The sequence below is a fragment of the Phocoena phocoena genome, chromosome 6, assembly GCF_963924675.1.
Source record: "Phocoena phocoena chromosome 6, mPhoPho1.1, whole genome shotgun sequence".
Lineage (NCBI taxonomy): Eukaryota > Metazoa > Chordata > Mammalia > Artiodactyla > Phocoenidae > Phocoena > Phocoena phocoena.
This window is the reverse complement of record NC_089224.1, coordinates 65,192,328-65,214,607: the sequence shown is the minus strand read 5'-3', so window position 1 is coordinate 65,214,607 and position 22,280 is coordinate 65,192,328. Positions and strand designations below refer to the sequence as shown.

The window sequence follows — 22,280 nt, the reverse complement described above, 5'->3', positions numbered from 1 at the left end:
GTGCGTCTGAGATGGGAGAGCCGAGTTCAGGACACTGGTCCACCAGAGACCTCCCTGCTGTACATAGTATCAAGCAGCGAAAGCCCTCCCAGATATCTCCATCTCAACGGTAAGACCCAGCTCCACTCGTTGACCAGCAAGCTACAGTGATGGACACAATATGCGAACCTAGCAAGACAGGATCACAACCCCACCCATTAGCAGAGAGGATGCCTGAAATCATAATAAGGTCACAGACACCCCAAAACACACCACTGGATGCAGTCCTGCCCACCAGAAAGACAAGATCCAGCCTCATCCACCAGAACACAAGGACTAGCCCCTACACCAGGAAGCCTACACAACCCACTGAACCAACGTTAGTCACTGGGGACAGACACCAAAAACAACGGGAACTACGAACCTGCAGCCTGTGAAAAGGAGACCCCAAACGAAGTAAGTGAAGCAAAATGAGAAGACAGAGAAACACACAGCAGATGAAAGAGTAAGGTAAAAACCCACCAGACCAAACAAATGAAGAGGAAATAGGCAGTCTACCTGAAAAAGAATTCAGAATAATGACAGTAAAGATGATCCAAAATCTTGGAAATAGAATAGAGAAAATACAAGAAACGTTTAACAAGGGTCTAGAAGAACTAAAGAGCAAACAAACAATGATGAAAAACACAATAAATGAAATTAAAAATTCTCTGGAAGGGATCAATAGCAGAATAACTGAGGCAGAAGAACGGTTAAGGGACCTGGAAGATAAAACAGTAGAAATAACTACTGAAGAGCAGAATAAAGAAAAAAGAATTGAGGACAGTCTCAGAGACCTCTGGGACAACATTAAACACACCAACATTAGAATTATAGGGGTCCCAGAAGAAGAAGAGAAAAAGAAAGGGACTGAGAAAATATTTGAAGAGATGATAGTTGAAAACTTCCCTAATATGGGAAAGGAAATACTTAAACAAGTCCAGGTAGCACAGAGAGTCCCATACAGGATAAATCCAAGAAGAAACATGCCAAGACACATATTAATCAAACTTTCAAAAATTAAATACACAGAACAAATATTAAAAGCAGCAAGGGAAAAACAACAAATAACATACAAAGGAATCCCCATAAGGTAACAGCTGATCTTTCAGCAGAAACTCTGCAAGACAGAAGGGAGTGAAAGGACATATTTAAAGTGATGAAAGGGAAAAACTAACAACCAAGATTACTCTACCCAGCAAGGACCTCATTCATATTCGATGGAGAAATTAAAACCTTTACAGACAAGCAAAAGCTAAGAGAATTCAGCACTACCAAACCAGCTTTACCACAAATGCTACAGGAACTTCTCTAGGCAGGAAACACAAGAGAAGGAAAAGACCTACAATAACAAACCCAAAACAATTCAGAAAATGGTAATAGGAACATACATATCAATAATTACCTTAAATGTAAATGGATTAAATGCTCCAACCAAGACACAGACTGGCTGAATGGATACAAAAACAAGACCCGTACATATGAAAGAGACCCACTTCAGGCCTAGGGACACATTCAGACTGAAAGTGAGGGGACAGAAAAAGATATTCCATGCAAGTGGAAATCAAAAGAAGCTGGAGTAGCAATTCTCATATCAGACAATATAGACTTTAAAATAAAGACTATTACAATAGACAAAAAAGGCCACTACATCATGATCAAGGGATCAATCCAAGAAGAAGATATAACAATTGTAAATATTTATGCAGCCAACATAGGAGCACCTCAATACATAAGGCAAGTGCTAACAGCCATAAAAGCAGAAATCAACAATAACACAATCATAGTAGGGGACTTTAACACCCCACTTTCACCAATGGACAGATCATCCCAAATGAAAATAAATAAGGAAAAACAAGCTTTAAATGACACATTAAACAAGATGGACTTAACTGATATTAGTAGGACATTCCATCCAAAAACAACAGAATGCACTTTCTATTACTTTTTCCTTTTAAACATCTTTATTGGAGTATAATTGCTTTACAATGGTGTGTCAGTTTCTGCTTTATAACAAAGTGAATCAGCTATACATATACATATATCCTCATATCTCCTCCCCCTTGAGTCTCCCTCCCACCCTCCCTATCCCACCTCTGTGCTCACAAAGCACCAAGCTGATCTCCCTGTGCTATGCAGCTGCTTCCCACTAGCTATCTATCTTACATGTGTTAGTATATGTAAGTCCATGCCACTCTCTCACTTCATCCCAGCTTACCCTTCCTCCTCCCCGTGTCCTCAAGTCCATTCTCTACACAGAATACACTTTCTTCTCAAGTGCTCATGGAACTTCTCCAGGATACATCATATCTTGGGTCACAAATCAAGCATTGGTAAATTTAATAAAATTGAAATCATATGAAGAATCTTTTCTGACCACAATGCTATGAGACTACATAGCAATTACAGGAAAAAAATCTGTAGAAAATACAAACACATGGAGGCTAAACAGTATACTACTAAATAACCAAGAGATCACTGAAGAAATCAAAGAAGAAATCAAAAAATACCTAGAAACAAATGACAATGGAGACACGACGACCCAAAACCTATGGGATGCAGCAAAAGCAGTTCTAAGAGGGAAGTTTATAGCAATACAATCCTACCTCAGGAAACAAGAAACAACTCAAATAAATAACCTAACCTTATATCTAAAGCAATTAGAGAAAGAAGAATAAAAAATCCCAAAGTTAGCAGAAGGAAAGAAATCATAATGATCAGATCAGAAATAAATGAAAAGGAAACATTAACAAAGATCAATAAAACTAAAAGCTGGCTCTTTGAGAAGATAAACAAAATTGATAAACCATTAGCCAGACTCATCAAGAAAAAAAGGGAGAAGACTCAAATCAACAGAATTAGAAATGAAAAAGGAGAAGTAACAACTGACACTGCAGAAATACAAAGGATCATGAGCGATTACTACAAGCAACTATATGCCAATAAAATGGACAACCTGGAAGAAATGGACAACTTCTTAGAAAGGCACAACCTTCCGAGACTGAACCAAGAAAAAATAGAAAATATAAACAGACCAATAACTGCAATTGAGACTGTGATTAAAAATCTTCCAACAAACAAAAGCCCAGGAACAGATGGCTTCATAGGTGAATTATATCAAACATTTAGAGAAGAGCTAACACCTATCCTTATCAAACTCTTCCAAAATATAGCAGAGGGAGGAACACTCTCAAACTCATTCTACGAGGCCACCATCACCCTGATACCAAAATCAGGCAAAGATGTCACAAAGAAAGAAAACTACAGGCCAATATCACTGATGAACATAGATGCAAAAATCCTCAACAAAATACTAGCAAACAGAATCTAACAGCAGATTAAAAGGATCATGCACCATGTTCAAGGGGGGTTTATCCCAGGAATGCAAGGATTCTTCAATATATGCAAATCAATCATGTGATAAACCATATTAACAAACTGAAGGAGAAACACCATATGATCAACTCAACAGATGCAGAGGAAGCTTTTGACAAAATTCAACACCCATTTATGATAAAAACCCTCCAGAGAGTAGGCATAGAGGGAACTTACCTCAATATAATAAAGGCCATATATGACAAATGCACAGCTAACACTGTTCTCAATGGTGAAAAACTCAATGGTGAAAAACTGAAAGCATTTCCACTAAGATCAGGAACAAGACAAGGTTGTCCTCTCTCACCACTACTATTCAACATAGTTTCGGAAGTTTTAGGAACAGCAATCAGAGATGAGAAAGAATAAAAGGAATCCACATCAGAAAAGAAGAAGTAAAGCTGTCACTGTTTGCAGATAACATGGTACTATACATAGAGAATCCTAAAGATGCTACCGGAAAACTACTAGAGTTAATCAATGGATTTGGTAAAGTAGCAGGATACAAAATTAAGGCACAGAAATCTCTTGCATTTCTATACACTAATGATGAAAAATCTGAAGGAGAAATTAAGGAAACACTCCCATTTACCACTGCAACGAAAAGAATTAAATACCTAGGAATAAACCTACCTAAGGAGACCATAGACCTGTATGCAGAAAAATATAGAACACTGATGAAAGAAATTAAAGATGATACAAACAGATGGAGAGGTATACCATGTTCTTGGATTGGAAGAATCAACATTGTGAAAATGACTATACTACCCAAAGCAATCTACAGATTCAATGTGATCCCTATCAAACTATCAATGGCATTTTTCATAGAACTAGAACAACAAATTTCACAATTTGTATGGAAACACAAAAGACCCCGAACAGCCAAAGCAATCTTGAGAAAGAAAAATGGAGCTGGAGGAATCAGGCTCCTGGACTTCCGACTATACTACAAAGCTACAGTAATCAAGATAGTATGGTACAGGCACAAAAACAGAAATACAGATCAATGAAACAGGACAGAAAGCCCAGAGATAAACCCACACACATATGGTCACCTTATTTTTGATAAAGGAGGCAAGAATATACAATGGAGAAAAGACAGCTTCTTTAATAAGTGATGCTGGGAAAACTGGACAGCTACATGTAAAAGAATGAAATTAGAACACTCCCTAACACCATACACAAAAATAAACTCAAAATGGATTAAAGACCTAAGTGTAAGGCCAGACACTATAAAACTCTTAGAGGAAAACATAGGCAGAACACTCTATGGCATAAATCACAGCAAGATCCTTTTTGACCCACCTCCTAGAGAAATGGAAATAAAAACAAAAATAAACAAATGGGACCTAATGAAACTTAAAAGCTCTTGCACAGCAAAGGAAACCATAAACAAGACAAAAAGACAACCCTTAGAATGGGAAAAAATATTTGCAAATGAAGCAACTGACAAAGGATTAATCTCCAAAATTTACAAGCACCTCATGCAGCTCCATATCAACAAAACAAACAACCCAATCTAAATATGGGCAGAAGACCCAAATAGACAGTTCTCCAAAGAAGATATACTGATTGCCAACAAACACATGAAAGAATGGTCAACATCACTAATCATTAAAGAAATGCAAATCAAAACTATAATGAGGTATCACCTCACACCAGTCAGAATGGCCATCATCAAAAAGTCTTCAAACAATAAATGCTGGAGACGATGTGGAGAAAAGGGAACCCTCTTGCACTGTTGGTGGGAATGTAAATTGATACAGCCACTATGGAGAACAGTATGGAGGTTCCTTAAAAAACTAAAAATAGAACTACCATATGACCCAGCAATCCCACTACTGGGCACATACCCTGAGAAAACCATAATTCAAAAAGAGTCATGTACCACAATGTTCACTGCAGCACTATTTACAAAAGCCAGGACATGGAAGCAACCTAAGTGTCCATCGACAGATGAATGGATAAAGAAGATGTGGCACATATATACAATGGAATATTATCAGCCATAAAAAGAAACGAAATTGAGTTATTTTTAGTGAGGTGGATGGACCTAGAGTCTGTCATACAGAGTGAAGTAAGTCAGAAAGAGAAAAACAAATACCGTATGCTAGCACATATATATTCAATCTAAAAAAAAAAAAAAGGTTCTGAAGAACCTAGGGGCAGGATAGGAATAAAGATGCAGACATAGAGAATGGCTTGAGGACATGGTGGGGGAAGGGTAAGCTGGGACAACGTGAGACAGTGGCATGGACATATATACACTACCAAATGTAAAATAGATAGCTAGTGGAAGCAGCTGCATAGCACAGGGAGATCAGCTTCGTGCTTTGTGACCACCTAGAGGGGTGGAATAGGGAGGGTTGGAGGGATACGCAAGAGGGAGGAGATATGGTGATATATGTATATGTATAGCTGATTCACTTTGTTATAAAGCAGAAACTAAAACACCATTGTAAAGCAATTATACTCCAATAAAGATGTTAAAAAAAAAAAAAGGATGAGTGGAGTTTAAACCTAAACACTTCTGGGAAGGTGCCCTATTAAGCCATTCTTTAAATAATAGTAACGATGTATTGTATTCGTTTTCCAGAATGTTCTTTAATGCAAAAGTTTGATAGTGGTTGGACTGTCTCAGAATATTGAGCACCTGGATGGGGCAGCTTTGAATAGTCTCGAAAGGTGCCAACGTGGCATGAGTTTTCCAGGGGTATTGGAAAGAGATCCTATTAAATGCAACACTTATTGCCCACCTACTTTGTGCCAGGTTCTATGCTGTATATTATCCACGTGAATTATCAAAATATCCCCATGAAGAATGTAGCACAATCAGCCCCAGTTACTGATGTGGAAAGTGAGGCTCAGATATTAAGGGTCCACAGCTAGGTCCATAGCTAGGACTGGTGGATCTTGGATTTGAAGCCAAATTTCAAGATCCTAAAACTGTGCCTGGCACATAGTAGGCACTCAATAAATGTATGTCAGATCATTCTAAGCCCAAGACTCCTTCCCCAGCACCAGGGAAAAAGAGAAGAGGGTGGTGCTGAAGAGAAACTCTGCCAAAGGTCAACACTTGGGCGGGATTTTGGTGGCCTCCCCAAATCCCCAATTTAAGCAACACTGTTTGAGGCTATAGGAAGCTCAGCCTTAATCATTGCTTTGTCAGCTTCATGCATTATGGGTCCTTTGTGAAATAGAAATAGAGAACAGAGTCTCTCTCAGACACTCAAGTATCATTGAGATTCAGACACGCCCTTTTTTACTGAGTGCAGATTTAACTTCTGTGGTTCCCTGATGCAGGCAGAAATTGAGCCAGAGCAAACGGGAGGCTTTCTTTCCAAAGGTCTGCCCAAATGGTGATCTGCCATCAGAGCCTTTGCAACAGATTTCTGATGGGCGGTTGATGAAATTAATCAAGGGTAACCTGCAAAGTTGATGCTCTTGGGAATGACTCTTTGTTTGGCCTTTTAGGTTGGTATTTGTCAGAAATCCCAGCCGCTCCATTAAATCATTTTTGTCATTTAAAAAAGAAAAAAAAATATATATATATACATTACCTGAAAAGACAGAAAATACATATATATGTCTTTATCTCTATAACCATTTGAGAAATAAATCTAACAAAAGGTAGGAATATATGACATGCCAGGAGAAAATTATAAAACTTTTATTAAACTCATTAAAGAGGACCTAAATAAATTGGTAATTCACTGTTACATTGTGTACGTATGTATGTATATGTATATAATGTGTGTGTATGTCTGAAAAAAATATATATACAAGCCCAGACCAAGGTCTACTAGTAAAAACACCAAAACCTTCAGATGTGTTACCTTCAGGTAGTGGGATTGTAGATCTTTGTTTCTGAATTTTTTAGTCTGTTTTAATTTTTTTTACCGTAAACCATATGCAGTATTGTTGATGTGTTATAAAAATTTTACATTAACTGTGTCATACTGTAAACGTCATTTTAAAAATTAGTTAAGAGACTTTGTTTCCTAGAGAAAGTACTTTCTCATTTTTCTACTGTGAGTTTACATTACTTATACAAGTAAAATCACAAGAACTTTTATCTTTTCTTCTTTTTCTAAGTTCCATGTCTTTACCTTCTTCATCAAGGCTGCTAAAACTTTGCCCTTCGGTCAGCAAATCACGCTTTTCATCCTTCCATTCCTGGCTAATTGAGGACACAATCTCCTGTGAGGTTGCCTTCAGGGCGGCAATGGAGTTGCACCGTTTTTTAGAAGGTGAGGCCTTCAAAGCTAGAAGAAGGAAAAGGAGAGACAATTATAGTTATTGTAAAGCCACATGAATATATTATTTATTAAATTAAAATTTTACTCATGATTTATTAAGATTTTAGTCATTATTTCAGTAGGATGCAATATGCTTTGTTTTATATACATGAGGAAAGGGAGATGATATTATGTTTTGGCAATTTTATTTGTCCAAAATGATTTGACTTAAATCAGAATAGCTTAGAATAAATTTGGATTGATATATCTCTCCAGATGTTGAAATATAGTCTTATTTGAGGTGAAATTCAAATGCTGCTGAAGAATTATATTTCCTCCTCCAAGCAATGTTTTTCTAGGGCTGGGAAGAAGCTGAGTGGGTCGATAAGCACAGATGGTAAAGTAAGGAGAATTCTCATGACCCCAGTTTTACTACCTTGGGACTGGGAATTTCTAAACATGCCAATGTTTAATCTTTAATACTCATGTTACCCAATTTAACCAAGTTACTTCTGGTTGCTTTTTTCTTTCAGTGACTTTCCACTGAAATTTCCTGCCTTTGGGTCTTTTCTAGGTCATGGTTACTCCAGATGTATAATTCACTCCTGATTTTTGTCCAGACGGCATTGTATAACTTCTGAAGTGTGTTGGGAACCTGAACCAAGGCAAGTGTACTTCACCATCAATCACGCTCACTGAAGGCTGGGACTTTACTTCTGATATGTCAGTGGGAGCTGCTTCAGCTGCAGCCAGACCATCCCCATGTATATTTTCTCCATGCTGCAATCATTCTTCTTGCTCAACACTGTTGGAGAATTTTCTTGGAGGGGAGACGGAGAGGGAGGTTGAGACCTCTTTACACTTTCCCCTGAACTTGGTGTTAGCAGTGTCTCTCTTCCTTTGGAGGTTTGCATATAGGGATAACCTGACAGCAGATGCATTACAGTGATTGTGTTCAGCCTTGGGAATCTCAGAGCTTAGATTACACGGCTCATCAGGGGCATCCCATCAGCAGCTTGCAAAAACTTAATTGGAGAAGGACTTTGGGACACACAAATGAGGAAAGAATAGAGGGCAATCTCTCCACTTAAAGAGAAGGGAAGGTTTATGTGTCCCGTGAGCAGTCTTATAAGCATAATAACATAATTGTAATCAATAACATTTTAGAAGCCTTGAGAATTTGGAAGCCAGCAGCCACATTCCTTATCTCAAACTATCCAGGTGGTCATCTGAGGGAGGTAGGCTCTTTTACAGGTCCAGAAACTGAGAGCAGAGAAACTGTGACCTGCTCAAGGTCACAGAGCTAGAAACCATGAAATCCCAGGTGTCTTTGTTTGACGTTGCCTAACTGGTGGTTCATTTCCTAGCTCTGTGGCATCCTATTTTCTGGTTAAGGTGAGGGAGGAATAAGATAAAACTAGAGTTTGTTTTTCTTTGAGGGGAGGAGACTTGGAATGTTTAAAAACGGATCAAATGGATTTTAGTGGCAAATAAGTGGACCAAATGTGTCATTTTTTAAACTCCTCATCTCATCAAAACAGTGGTCACACTTGCTTTACAGGTGTGAAGTAATTATCCATACGCTGGCTTTGGCTTTAATATTCTATCTGCTAGCTTTCATAAACTCTCAACTCTCACCTTTCAATCTAGTACAGGTTTGAATCTAGTACTTGAACAACACAGGTTTGAACTGTGTGGGCCCACTCATATATGGATTTTTTTCAATACCAAATGCTATAGTCCCACATGATCTGGGGTTGGTTGAATCCTTGGATGCTGAGAAAGCACACATGTGCACGGCCGACTCTAAGTTACATGTGAACTTTCCATTGTGTTGGGCTTTGGCACTCCTAATGCCCCTGTGATGTTCAAGGGTCAACTGTGTTTTAAAATTTCTAACTCAGAGGATCTCAAATGTGGTTCAGGGACTGCTAGGGATCCCTGAAATTCTCCTCGAAGGTCTGTGATGTTAAAATTATTTTCTTAACAGTATTAAGAAGTTATTTATCTTCCTCACTCCCATTCTTTCCTGAGTTTTCTAGATGCTACATGAGCTGTGGTATCACCACAGAGACTGAATTCAGAAGCATACAAGAGAGTCTGGATGTCTTCTATTAAGCCAGAATTAGGGATCTGAAAAAATACAAAATAATGCCACTTTTCCCAAGCAATTATTTGTTTTGGAAAACATAATTATTTTTCATAATTACTTTGTTAGAATTTTTTTACTTTTTTGTTAATATTGACGTATGTTAACATGCAATTTTTTTTATTGTTACCTTGTAAGAATATTTAAAATTTTCCTCAATTTAAAATTCTAATAGGTTAAATACAGACAGCTATAATCCACATAAATAAAAGCTCTTTGGGGTCCTCAGTCATTTTTAAGAGTGTAAAGTGGCGCTGAGACCAAAAGGTTTGAGAACTGCGTGGTTCTTAGGTCAGTGCTAATTCTCTAAACTGAGAAGCAACCAGGATCAGAAGAATGTTGGCAGCATCATGGAAGAGTGAATGAGGGGAAGATGCTCAGACAACTGTCTGTACTTGTTGTGGCTTATCATGGACCAAAGGCCAAGATCCCCCCAAAGAAATAGCTCTTTGCTCATTATCAGCATCACATACAATGAACAGCAGAGAAGACCCCAAAACAAACCCCTGCCAGGACCAGATTGCACCTAAAGAAAGCCTTTACTTTTGTCTTAAATGGTCAATCTTCCTTAAAGGAATTATCTGAGGCTCATTCAGTGGATAAGGACTTGAATCTTGCAGAAATCGAATACCTCAGGGACTTGTTTTTTTTTCATATTTGGGGAGATCATTTATTTTCCAAACAACAATTTCATGGATTACAAATGTGAACTCAAGTTGTGACTTTTTTTTTTTTATACCAGAGATTGGGTTGTGGCAATTGGATTCAGTCGGTTTCAAAAGGTTTGACGTCAATCATTGGCATCAGGGTGTGTTTTCAACTCTGTAAAAATCTAATCATGTGCACCTATACCTTTCGTAAGGTTTGATAACTCTATCACTTGGAGGAAATGTGCGTGGTTTTTGGCCAATATATAAAACATCAAGCAAAGAGCCAAGCTCATTCTTCTCCAGAGCCTATAGCTGTTGTGTTTGGACTTGGCTGGGCTGTGGAGACTTTGGAAAGTTACTGCCACCAGGAGGTGAGCACCTAATCAGGGAATTGTTTTGACTGGAAAATCTCAAAGGATGGTTTGGGCTGCTGGTTACTTTCTTTTGTCCACAGAAACTCTTGGATTTGTCTTTGGCTAAATAACGGTGACAGGTATCGTGTGTCCATTTCCAGCTCTACGTCCTGCTACTCAACTGCTCCTACCCTTGACTGCTTTTCAGCTCACCTATCTGCCATCCCCTGAACCTCCATGTTCATTCCTACCCCTGGGCCTTTGTACATGCTGCTCCTTCTACTTGAGATGCCCTTCTTGCCTCTCTTCCTAATAAACACTGGCTTATAGTTTCAGGACTTAATTTAAATATTCTTTTCTCTGTGAAGCTCTCTTTGGGAAGATTGGTTTTATCTCTCTTTGTGTACCTACAGTAGCCTATGCAAAAACTCTATTAACAGCTGCTTTATTACATTATAAATCTTTTACATGTCCCAATCCCTGACCCAAAACGGACCATGAAGTTACCGAGGGAATTTAATTTTTTTTTAAGAAAAGCTTTCTATATTATTAATGCTGAGCATAGTGTTAGGTACATAATAGGTGCTCAAATGTTGGTTGAAAGAATTAACTATTGTTCTGAAATTTTAGGACAGTTGATTTTTAATTAATTAATGTATCAGTACTATTCTGTTCCTTTCAGGAAACTAAGTTTTAGTACTCTAGACACATTATCTGGGTAGAGAATTTCAGTGAGGTTCCAACATTACGGTGACTAGTATTTGCAGAAAGAATTATAGGGTTTTGCAAACATTATTACATTGACAGCATGACTCAATTCTGGGGTGGGATAACAGATTTAAGAAGGCTAAAAAAAATGATTTAAAAAAAGAAACTTGAAGACCAAGTACTGTTTTCTTGGGGGTAGGGGTGGGGAGGGGAAGTTTTCACATACAAAGAAAGTATACCTGTCATTGAATGGCTGAGTAGAACAGAGCCCCCTGCCAACCTGTGCTGGGAAAGTCTGAACAAGGAATAATCTTTGTTTTATTAAGCCACTGAGAATCCAGAGTTAATTTATTGCTGCAGTAAAACTTAGCTAACATGAGTAATAAACTATTTTTTTAAATAAAATCACAACAGAAGAGGTGTGTGAATGTGTGTGTATGTGCTTAGTGAAACATTTGGAAATTTAGATTCCCAAGTTTAAATTGTGACTTTCTCTGGGTAATGCATTTTCCTTACTGTAATTCAACCTGTATTTTTTTCCTCTGAACTTTCTACAATAAACATGTATTACTTTCACAATCAGAAAAAAAAAAAAAAAGGAAAGTATGACTGTAGGAATTAAGGGCTTTAACTTAATCATAGTTGATAAAGGATCTGGAAGTTGTATTTTAAACTGTCAACTTTACTAATTAAATGGCTACCCTTTGAAAAGCTGGCAGTAGATGAAAAGTCCATTCATTCATTCAATTATTCATCAAAAAATGATCGAGGGCCTCCAATGTGCCAGGAAATGTGCTAGCTTCTGGGAATATATATGAGAACCACACACAGCCCCTACTTTTCAGGAACTCAAAGTCAAGTGGGGGAGACAGAACAACAGCTTACTATAGCAGAGTATGGTAACTGCTGTGAAGAAAGCATCATCTGAGCTGAGATGTGAAGGAAGACCAGGGGAAGGATGGAGATCACTACAGGCAAAGGGACAAGAACATGTACAGATGTGGAGGCAGCCTGGAATGTTAGGGGTAACTGCAGGGCACTCAGAGCTGCTGGAGGCTTGACGGTAGGGTAGAGCATGGAATGGGTGTGAGAAAAGTCACGGCTAGGGAAAGAGAGGCCACATCACACAGGAACTCAGAAGCGAAGTTAGGATTTTGCGTACTAGGAAATACACTGAAGTTTTTATTAAGAAAAAAAGTTTTTTTTAAGCATGGAAGGGTTTTTAATAGGAAATTAGCAAGAGGAGATTTAAATTGATGCCTCTGGCTGGGGTTGGGGGAGATTGGATTGGAAGGGGATATGACTGGAGGTAAGAGAGGAACATGAGGGCCACAACTTTATGTAAAAAAAAAAAAAAAAAGCCCAAACCAAAACCATAAAAATCACAATGGCTGAATTAGGAGAGGTGCTATGGACGAAGGGCACGAACTCTTGATATTTCCAGGTGAGACTAGGTATTGGTGACTGCATGTGGGTGGTTAGGCTTTGACAAAGCTTGATGCCCGCATGTCTGGTTTGGGTAACTGAGTAAATTGTGGTGACCTTCAGGGAGGCATGGACTCAGGATGTGAGGCAGGTTCTTGACCAACCTGGGGGAATCCAGAAATTAGTCCTAATATTTGTGGACAACTGATTTTTCAACAAGGAACCCAGATAATTCAATGGGGGAAAGAAGAGACCATTCAAGAAATGGTGCTGGGGGCTTCCCTGGTGGTGCAGTGGTTGAGATGCAGGGGACATGGGTTTGTGCCCCGGTCCAGGAAGATTCCACATGCCACGGAGCAGCTGGGCCCATGAGCCATGGCCGCTGAGCCTGTGCGTCTGGACCCTGTGCTCCGCAATGGGAGAGGCCACAACAGTGAGAGGCCCGCATACTGCAAAAAAAAAAAAAAAAAAAAAAGAAGAGATGGTGCTGGGACAACTGGATATCCACATGCAAAAGAATGAATTTGGACCCTACCTCACACCATATACTATAAATTAAATCAATATTTGTAAATCATACACCTGATAACAGAAACATGTGTTGAGAATATATAAAGAACTCTTACAACTCAACAATAAAAAGACAATCTAATTAAAAATGGGCAAAGTATTTGAATAGACAGTTCTCCAGGGAAGATATAAAGGGTCAATAAGCACATAAAAAGATGTTCAACATCATTAGTCATTAGAAAAACACAAATCAGAACCACATTGAGATACTACTTTATACTCACTAGATGTCTAAAATGAGAAAGACAGTAACATACGTTGGTGAGGATGTGGAGAGATTGGATCCTTCATACATTGCTGGTGGGATTGCAAAATTGGGTAGCTACTTTGGAAAGGAGTCTGGCAGTTCCTCAAAATGTTAAATAGGGTTACCATCTGACCTAGTGTTTCCCCACCTGGGTATGTACCCAAGAGAAATGAAAACTTATGTCCACAGAAACCTTGTGCATGAATTTTCATAGCAGCATTATTCCTAATAGCCAGAAATGTAAACCACCCAAATATCCATCAACCAGTGAAAGGACAAACAATATGTGTTAAATCCATACAATGGAATATTATTCAGCAGTAAAAAGAATAAAGTACTACAAGATGGCTAAACCTTGAAAACATCATGTTAGGCGAAAAAAGCCAAACACAGAAGGCCACATACTGTATAATTCCATTTATATGACATATTCAGAATAGACAAATCCATAGAGACAGAAAATAAATGAGTAGTTGCCAGCGGTTGGGAAGAGGAAGGAATGAAGAGTAACTGCTAATGGATATGGGGTTTCTTTTCAGGGTAATAAATATGTTCTAAAATTAGATAGTGGTAATGTTTGTACAACTTTGTGAATACACTAAGAATCACCAAATTGCACATTTTAGAAGGGTGAATTTCCTGGTATGTGAATTATACCTGAATAAAGATGCTATAAAAAGTAGACTAAGAAATCAAAATAGGAAAAAAATAGATTTGGCTACTTGAGAAGTAAAAGACCTGTTACATTAAAAACATGATAAACTATACAAACTGGAAAGGTTCACAACTCACACCATATTTCATGGAATTGAGGACGCCACTGACTGCACCATTAATTTATACACTACTAAGAAAGCAAAAACTCCCAACATGGGGAATCTCATGGAGGAGCGTCACTAAACCCTGGATCCCATGGGTTACATCCTCCATAAACCTACCAGGGGCCACAAGGAAACTCATGATTTTCAACCACGGCAAAGGGTAAAGAGAGGCAGAAAATCTTCCTTCAAAATTTGAACCAAGTTGGTATTCACACAGGATTGCAGGCTGAATAAATACTATGTTATGGTCCATCTTAGGCAGAAAAGACCTTAAACAGAAATTTTAATTGGTAGTGGTCTCAATTTGAGACCAATTTCAAGATACCACTGAGAGAGTCAAATGTGAAACAAAAGTTTTTCTTAGAATGAAATAAGGTTAAAAAAAGAGATTGATATCTTTGACGTGTAGAGTTCATATAAATCATTTGGAAAAATAATAAACACTAATGTAAACGAGCAAATATTACAAAGCTCAATTCTCAAAGGAACTACAAATGGGCAATAAACATGAATAATGGTTGAACTTCACCAGTACTTAAGAAATACAAAATAAAACAACCAGATAACATCTTTTACTTATCCAAGTAGCACAATTTAAAAAGAATAATTCTGGCTAAAGGCTAGAAGAATACAGACTCCCGTGGAAGTCTAGAGTGGCATAATCATTCTGTGCAGTTATCTGCATTTTAAACCCTTAGTACTTTTTCTTGGAATCTATCCAAAAGAAATAGTCATAAGCTTGGACACCATATTTATCTAAAATCATGTTCACAAAAATACTCGTTAGAAAAAGGAGAAATAATGTAAATGTCCAAATGATAGAATCTTAAATAGATTATGGCATACCCATATAATTTTAATGTTGTAGTGTAATTTTAAATGGTTTCTTTGTACCATATACAGTGATATGGGAAACTATTCATATTATAATATGTGAAAAATAGAGGACATATACATAAAATTGTACACCACTATGCTACCAGTTTTATATAAATATACAAAGGACAGAAATAAAGATGGTAGGAAGTATGTGAAAATATTAATAGTGGAGGATCTGAATAGACATTTTTCCAGTGATGACACAGAGGTGCCAACAGAAATGGCTGTTATCAGAAAGATGACAAATAATAACTGTTGGTGAAGATGTTGAGAAAAGGGAACGCTTAGGCACTGTTGGTGGGAAGGTAAATTGACCAGCCACTATGGAAAACGGTATGGAGATTCCTCAAAAAGCTAAAAATAGAACTACCATATGATCCAGCAATTCCATTGCTGGATACTTATCCAAAGGAAACAAAACATTAAATAGAAAAGATACACGCATGCCTATGTTCACTGTAGCATTATTTACAACAGCCAAGATATGTGAGCAACCTATGTGCTCACCCATCAATAGATGAATAGATAAAGAAGATCACACACACTGGAACGTTACTCAGCCATAAAAAAGAATGAAATCTTGCTATTTGTGACCTCATGGATGGACCTACAGGGTATTATGCTAAATGAAATAAGTCAGACAAAGAAAGATAAATACTGTATGATTTCACTTACATGTGAAATCTAAAAAACAAAACAAACGTAAGAAAATAGAAACAGAATTATAGATACAGAGAACAAATAGGTAGCTGCTGGGCAGATGGTGGTGGGAGAAATAGGTGAGGGAGATTAAGAGGTACAAACTTCTAGTTGCAAAATAAATGAGTCATGAGTATGAAATGTACAGTGTAGGGAGTAGCCAATAATTATGTGATATCTTTGTATGGTGACGCATCATAAGTAGACTTATCGTGGTGATCAGTTTGAAATGTATAAAAATATCAAATCACTCTGTTGCATAACAGGAACTAACACAGTGTTGTAGATCGATTATACTTCAAAACTAAACACACTCATAGAAAAAGAGATCAGACTTGTGGCTACCAGAGTCTGGGGGTGGGCGGTGGAGGGGGAATTGGACGAAGGTGGTCAAAAGGTACAAACTTCCAGTTACAAGATAAATAAGCACTAGGGATGTGATGTACAACATGGTGAATATAACGAACACTTCTGCATGTTATAAAGGAAAGTTGCTGGGAGAGTAAATCCTAAGAGTTCTCATCACAAGGAAAAACTTTTTTCTATTTCTTTAATGTTGTATCTATGTGAGATGATGGCTGTCATTAAACTTATTGTGCTCATCATTTCCTGATGTATGTAAGTCAAACCATTAGGCTGCACAAAACTTATACAGTGCTGTATCGCAATTATATCTCAATAAAACTGGAAGAAAAAATATTTACAGTGGATATTTCTGGGTTGTGAGATATCAACTAATCTTTATGGTTTTCTTTGTATTTTCCAATATTTTTACATCGAAACGGTTTTACTCTCACAAAAATTAACTCAACATGGATTAAAGACTTAAACATAAGACCTGAAACTGTAAAACTCCTGAAAGAAAACATAGGGAAAAGTTCCTCAACAATGATCTTAGCAATGACTTTTTGCATATTACACCAAAAGCACAAGCAACAAAAGCAAAATAAACAAGTGGGACTACATCAAACTAAAAAACATCTGCATAGCAAAAGAAACAATCAATAAAATAAAGAGGCAGCCTACAGAATGTGAGAAAATATTTGCAAACCATATATCAGATAAGGGGTTAATATTCACAATATATAAAGAACTCATAAAACTCAATAGTAACAAAAGCAAATAATCTGATTAAAAATTGGGCAAAGGACCTGAAGAGACATTTTTCAAAGAAGACATACAGATGGCCAACAGATACATGAAAAGATGCTCAACATAACTAATCATTAGGGAAATGCAAATCAAAACCACAATGAGCTATCACCTCATACCTGTCAGAATGGCTATTATCAAAAAGACAAAAAATAACAAATGTTGGTGAGGATGTGAAGAAAAGGTAGTCCTAGTACACTCTTGGTGGAAATGTAAATTAGTGCAGCCACTATGGAAAACAGTATGGAGTTTCCTCAAAAAATTAAAAAGAGAACTACCATATGACTAGCAATCCCACTTCCGGGTATGTATCTGAAGGAAATGAAGTCACTATCTTGAAGAGATATCTGCTTTTCCATGCTCACTGAGGCATTATTCACAACAGCCAAGACATGGAAACAACCTAAGCGTCCACTGACAGATGAATGGATAGAAAAAAAATAAGGAAATCCCACCACTTGTGACAATATAGATGGACCGTGACAACATTATGCTAAGTGAAATAAACCAGAAAGAGAAAGACAAATACTGTATGATCTCACTTACATGTGCTAAAAAATTGAACTCATAGACATAGAGAGTAGAAGAATTGTTACTTGAGGCTGACGGGTGGGTGAAATGGGGAGACATTGGTCGAAGCGTACCAACTTCCAGTTATAAGATGAATAAGTTCTTGAAATCTAATATACAGCATGGAGACTATAGTTAATAATTCTGTCTTACACACTGGAAAGTTGCTAAGAGGGTAGATCTTAAATGTTCTCACCACACAAACACATACACACACACACAATTTGTAATTATGTGAGATGATGAAAGTCTTAAGTAACCTAATTGTGATAATCATTTTGCAATATATATGTGCATCAAATCATCACATTGTACACCTTAAATTTACATAATGTTATATGTCAATTATATCTCAATAAAGCTGGGAAAAAAAGCCTTAAAAAAGAAATTGTTTTACTTTCATTAACAAAAAACTCCAATAAATATTATAAGAAAAAAATCTGTCTTATATAAATACAAAATATGAACATTCTACTCTTTCAGTTTTTTTTGTGTGGCTAAATTGTTATGAAATTGGACCACAAAATACCTAAATGATAAAATAACATAAGTAACAACAGGGTTACTCTTTCCTTTTCACATAGTTAAAAAATTTTCTACATAAATAATACACATCCATTGGAAAAATTGATAAATATTGATGTAAAGAAAAAGAAAATGCCACACAATCTCATGGTTCGGAATGACCATTGTTAACTTTGGGTTTAGTTTGCTCTTCTTTTTTTATGTCCTTATGGTTTAAAGTTAGGGTATTGATTTGAGATCTTTCTTCTTTTTTAATGTAGGCATTTACAGCTATAAATTTCCCTCTGAGCACTGACTCTGCAGCATCCTCTAAGTTTTAGGAATGTGTATTTTCATTTCCATTCATCTCTAAGTTTTTCCTAATTTCACTGTGCTTTCTCCTTTTACCCATTGGTAGTTTGAGAGTGTGTTGTTTAATTTTCACATATTTGTGAGTTTTCCAGTTTTCACTCTATTGATTCATTCCATTGTGATTGGAAAAGACACTTTGCGTGATTTCAATCTTTTAAAATCTATTGAAATGTGTTTTGAGGACTAACATATGGTCTATTCTGGAGAACACTCCATGAGAATAACTACTGTTAACATTTTTATATATCCCATAAGAATTTCGTTGTGCATTTAGGTATGCAGACCAATAACTATATATATGTGAATGAAGCTAGCTATAAGGACTAAATGTACCTTTAATACATCATTTTTTATTTGTTGCATATTATTCCATTATTTAACTGTATCATAACGTATTTAACCAATATATTATAGGGTTGGATTTTAGGCAGTTTATAATTTTTTCCAGCACAAAATTAGACTTTAATGATTACAGCATCAATAAATACCTGGCTAGGATACTTAACCATAATTACTAAGTGATTACCACTTTTGGGAGATAAATAGTCCTAACTCTTCCAATAAAAATCTTACAAAGTGAAGTCAGCCAGTAAGTGCTAAAGGTAAAAAAAAGAAATTCATAAAAATCTTACCTTGAATTTTCTTGAAAACTCTGGAATTCATAAACTTTAGAAATCTGTCTGCATAAAAGCTTGGTCTATGAACCGAAACAGTGTCCTGAAAAGACAAATCAGGTACCAGAGGTTTACCTCTCAGTTTGTTTCAAGCTAGAGGAAAGCTCTATGCAGTTGGCTCTCTGTTAGCCAATGTCCTTAACCAGAAGGTGTGGATGTTGGGAGCCAAAAAAGAGTGATGCCCACGTGCTGTGTGCCCAGGAGCTGGGGTGGGGCAGGAAGCACAAGGCTCAATCTGAGCAGAGGTTCCAGATACTCATGGTGAAACAGAGCATTAAGGGGGCAGGGGTGAGATAGCAAAGACTCTGCTTCATAAACCCAAACAGCTGATCCTTGTTCCACTGTGTGCCATGAGGGGCTTTTAAATTCCATTTTTTAACATGGAAGCCAGTGTCTCAAGTGTCACCTGGAATAAAGACATATCACTTTCAGTCAGGAACAAAAACTGGGGACATAAAGGAGCAAAACAGCCCTAAAGTAAGAGTGAGATAGAGGGCAAAAAAAAAAGTTTGCTGGTTTCACTTCCCAATAATAAGGTATGTAGACACCGGGAAGACTCCTAGGAGACAAGGCTGACTGATGACCCCTGTTATGTTCAATTTATCTACTAATTAGATAGAGTTGAATTGAATTAAATTGTTAATTCTCTCATGCTTGGTAAGAGTCTTAAGGACTGAGGGGGCATTTTATTACAAGTCCAGGAAAGAAGATGGATGAAGGAGCTAATTCTATATGTTTATTCAGTAGTCATTTATTAACTATCCAAGATACACATTCCTAAAAATAGTAAATTTGCTTATTTAGTGCTCCATTTTGATTTCAGGTTCATGGCGTCCAACAGGGAAACTTCTAAAAATTTACGTTTAGATACTATAAAGTGTCTATGATGGGTTTAGAAGAAAAAACACACACTGGACCAGAATCCAGAGACCCGGTTCTGGTGTTAGCTCTAATTTTAAAAAGCTGTGTGGTTCTGGGTAAAGACACTATCTCAGTGCCTCAGTCTTTTCATCTGTGAAACTGGGTGTTACATGAGGCATAAGGTAATTCTGTAATGATTGAGTTACGAAGGACACAGTATGGAGAAACCCTCTTTGCCAAGTTAAAATGGTCCCCTAGACTATCAGTGATGCTGCAGATGTGGTGGAAAATTTCCCACTGGTTTGACATGCACTCTCCCCAGTATTCAGTCAGCTCCTGTTGGAAGTGGACACAAATTCACAAGTACCATCATTTAAAAATAAGTAGGATGCAAGATGGTTAAGATTCTTGTTTTCCAAGAGAAGTTAGATTGTGATTCTCCTTGGTATGAAGAAACAGTGTTTAAAGAACAGGCACTTTTGTAAAAAGACAAAAATAGTCTTGGGCTTCCCTGGTGGCGCAGTGGTTGAGAGTCCGCCTACCAATGCAGGGGACACGAGTTCGTGCCCCGGTCTGGGAAGATCCCACATGCCGCGGAGCGGCTGGGCCCGTGAGCCATGGCCACTGAGCCTGCGCGTCCGGTACCTGTGCTCCACGATGGGAGAGGCCACAACAGTGAGAGGCCTGCTTACCACAAAATAAGAAAAAAAAAAAGTCTTAATTATTGCTTATAATTACACAAATATATAATCAGCATCTGATTATATATTTGTGTAATTAAAAAAAGACACCACAAAACAGAAGATATAACTTATTTAGACAAAAGTAGGGGCTCCTTGGAAGCATCTGACCAATAGAGGACTAGGCCATTCAGAGCACAAATTTCATTTGGTAACAGGGAATTGAAATTGTGTCAATAAACAGAAGGAGAATGAAACAGAGGGTGTTTACTCTCTTTCCCTTCCATGTTCGAGGCATTCATGTAGTTGCTACTTTTCTCAGCTAGAAGGAAAAAAAATTAACCTACCATCTTGGCCTTTTCATAAAAAGAATCTTTGATTTGAATAATAAGCCCAAGTTCGATTCTCAGAAACAAACTTGTGAACCTGTTGTTTAAAAGTGCATTCTGTCGAAGGTCATTCCTTAGCCTGTGGGCAAAATGCAGATCTTTCATGCTGAAAGGTTATTCCCAGTCTTCCACAGAACTGAGGAAGTGGGTGTTCTTTTCCAAAAAAGGAGAAGAATAGCATCTATAATTTATCTTTGCTTCAAAGGAAAGCATCTGCTAACGTCTTAAAAAAATGTGTGAGCAAATCTTTGACCAATATATTCTCTGGAAGTGTCACTTTGAGTTATTAACTGAGGGAGGCTGAGGCCATAAATGTTCTGTCAACAGCAGGAAGTTCAAATTTAACATCTAGATAGGAAGTCTCGTGTGCTTGTGTGTGTGCGTGCACGTGCATGTGCGTGTACAGAGACAGAGAGAGAGACAGAGGCTGCTCTTTGATAACCGATGGTTTTCTTCAGTCATGCCACTTCTGGGTCCAAAAGACATTCTCATGTCAGTCAGCCTTTGTCATGTATCAATCCAACACAACCGAAAAAGTTTTCCCTTCCTATGTCCTTATTATGTTAGGCATCTTGTTGAACACTAAGGGGCATTATTTAATTTAACCCTCACATCAGCCTACGAGGCAGGTGCGAGGTACTATTACTAGGCTTCTGCTACCTGGGAAACCAGGCTAAGAGACGACAAGCAAGCAATGTGTCTGGGACACATGGCTAGTAGAGTGGTTTGAACGCAGAGTTCAAGCCCAGGGCTGTTTACCATCAAAGTAGGGTTCAAATCCCTCTGAAGCTTGGTCTTGGGACAACTTGAGTTCAAGCGCCCTACTGGTCTTCCCAGTGTCTATGAAAAGTCTCCTCCTTTTTCTCACCATCTCATAATTGGGCCCTGCAGATTGCACATAAAAACGAGATCTCATTTTGTTTTCCTGGCCTCTACCTAGTCACAG

At 37.6% G+C, this 22,280-nt stretch overlaps 1 protein-coding gene across 1 annotated transcript in view; it reads right to left on the bottom strand.

The window, feature by feature from the left end:
• PIP5K1B (phosphatidylinositol-4-phosphate 5-kinase type 1 beta) overlaps positions 1-22,280 on the bottom strand; it is a 329,448-nt gene that overhangs the window by 82,125 nt on the left and 225,043 nt on the right. The window contains exons 11-12 of the mRNA XM_065878752.1: positions 19,363-19,447; positions 7,503-7,658 (exon numbers count right to left, since the gene is read on the bottom strand). Coding sequence (XP_065734824.1) covers positions 7,503-7,658; positions 19,363-19,447 — 241 coding nt within the window. The remainder of the gene's footprint in view (positions 1-7,502; positions 7,659-19,362; positions 19,448-22,280) is intronic.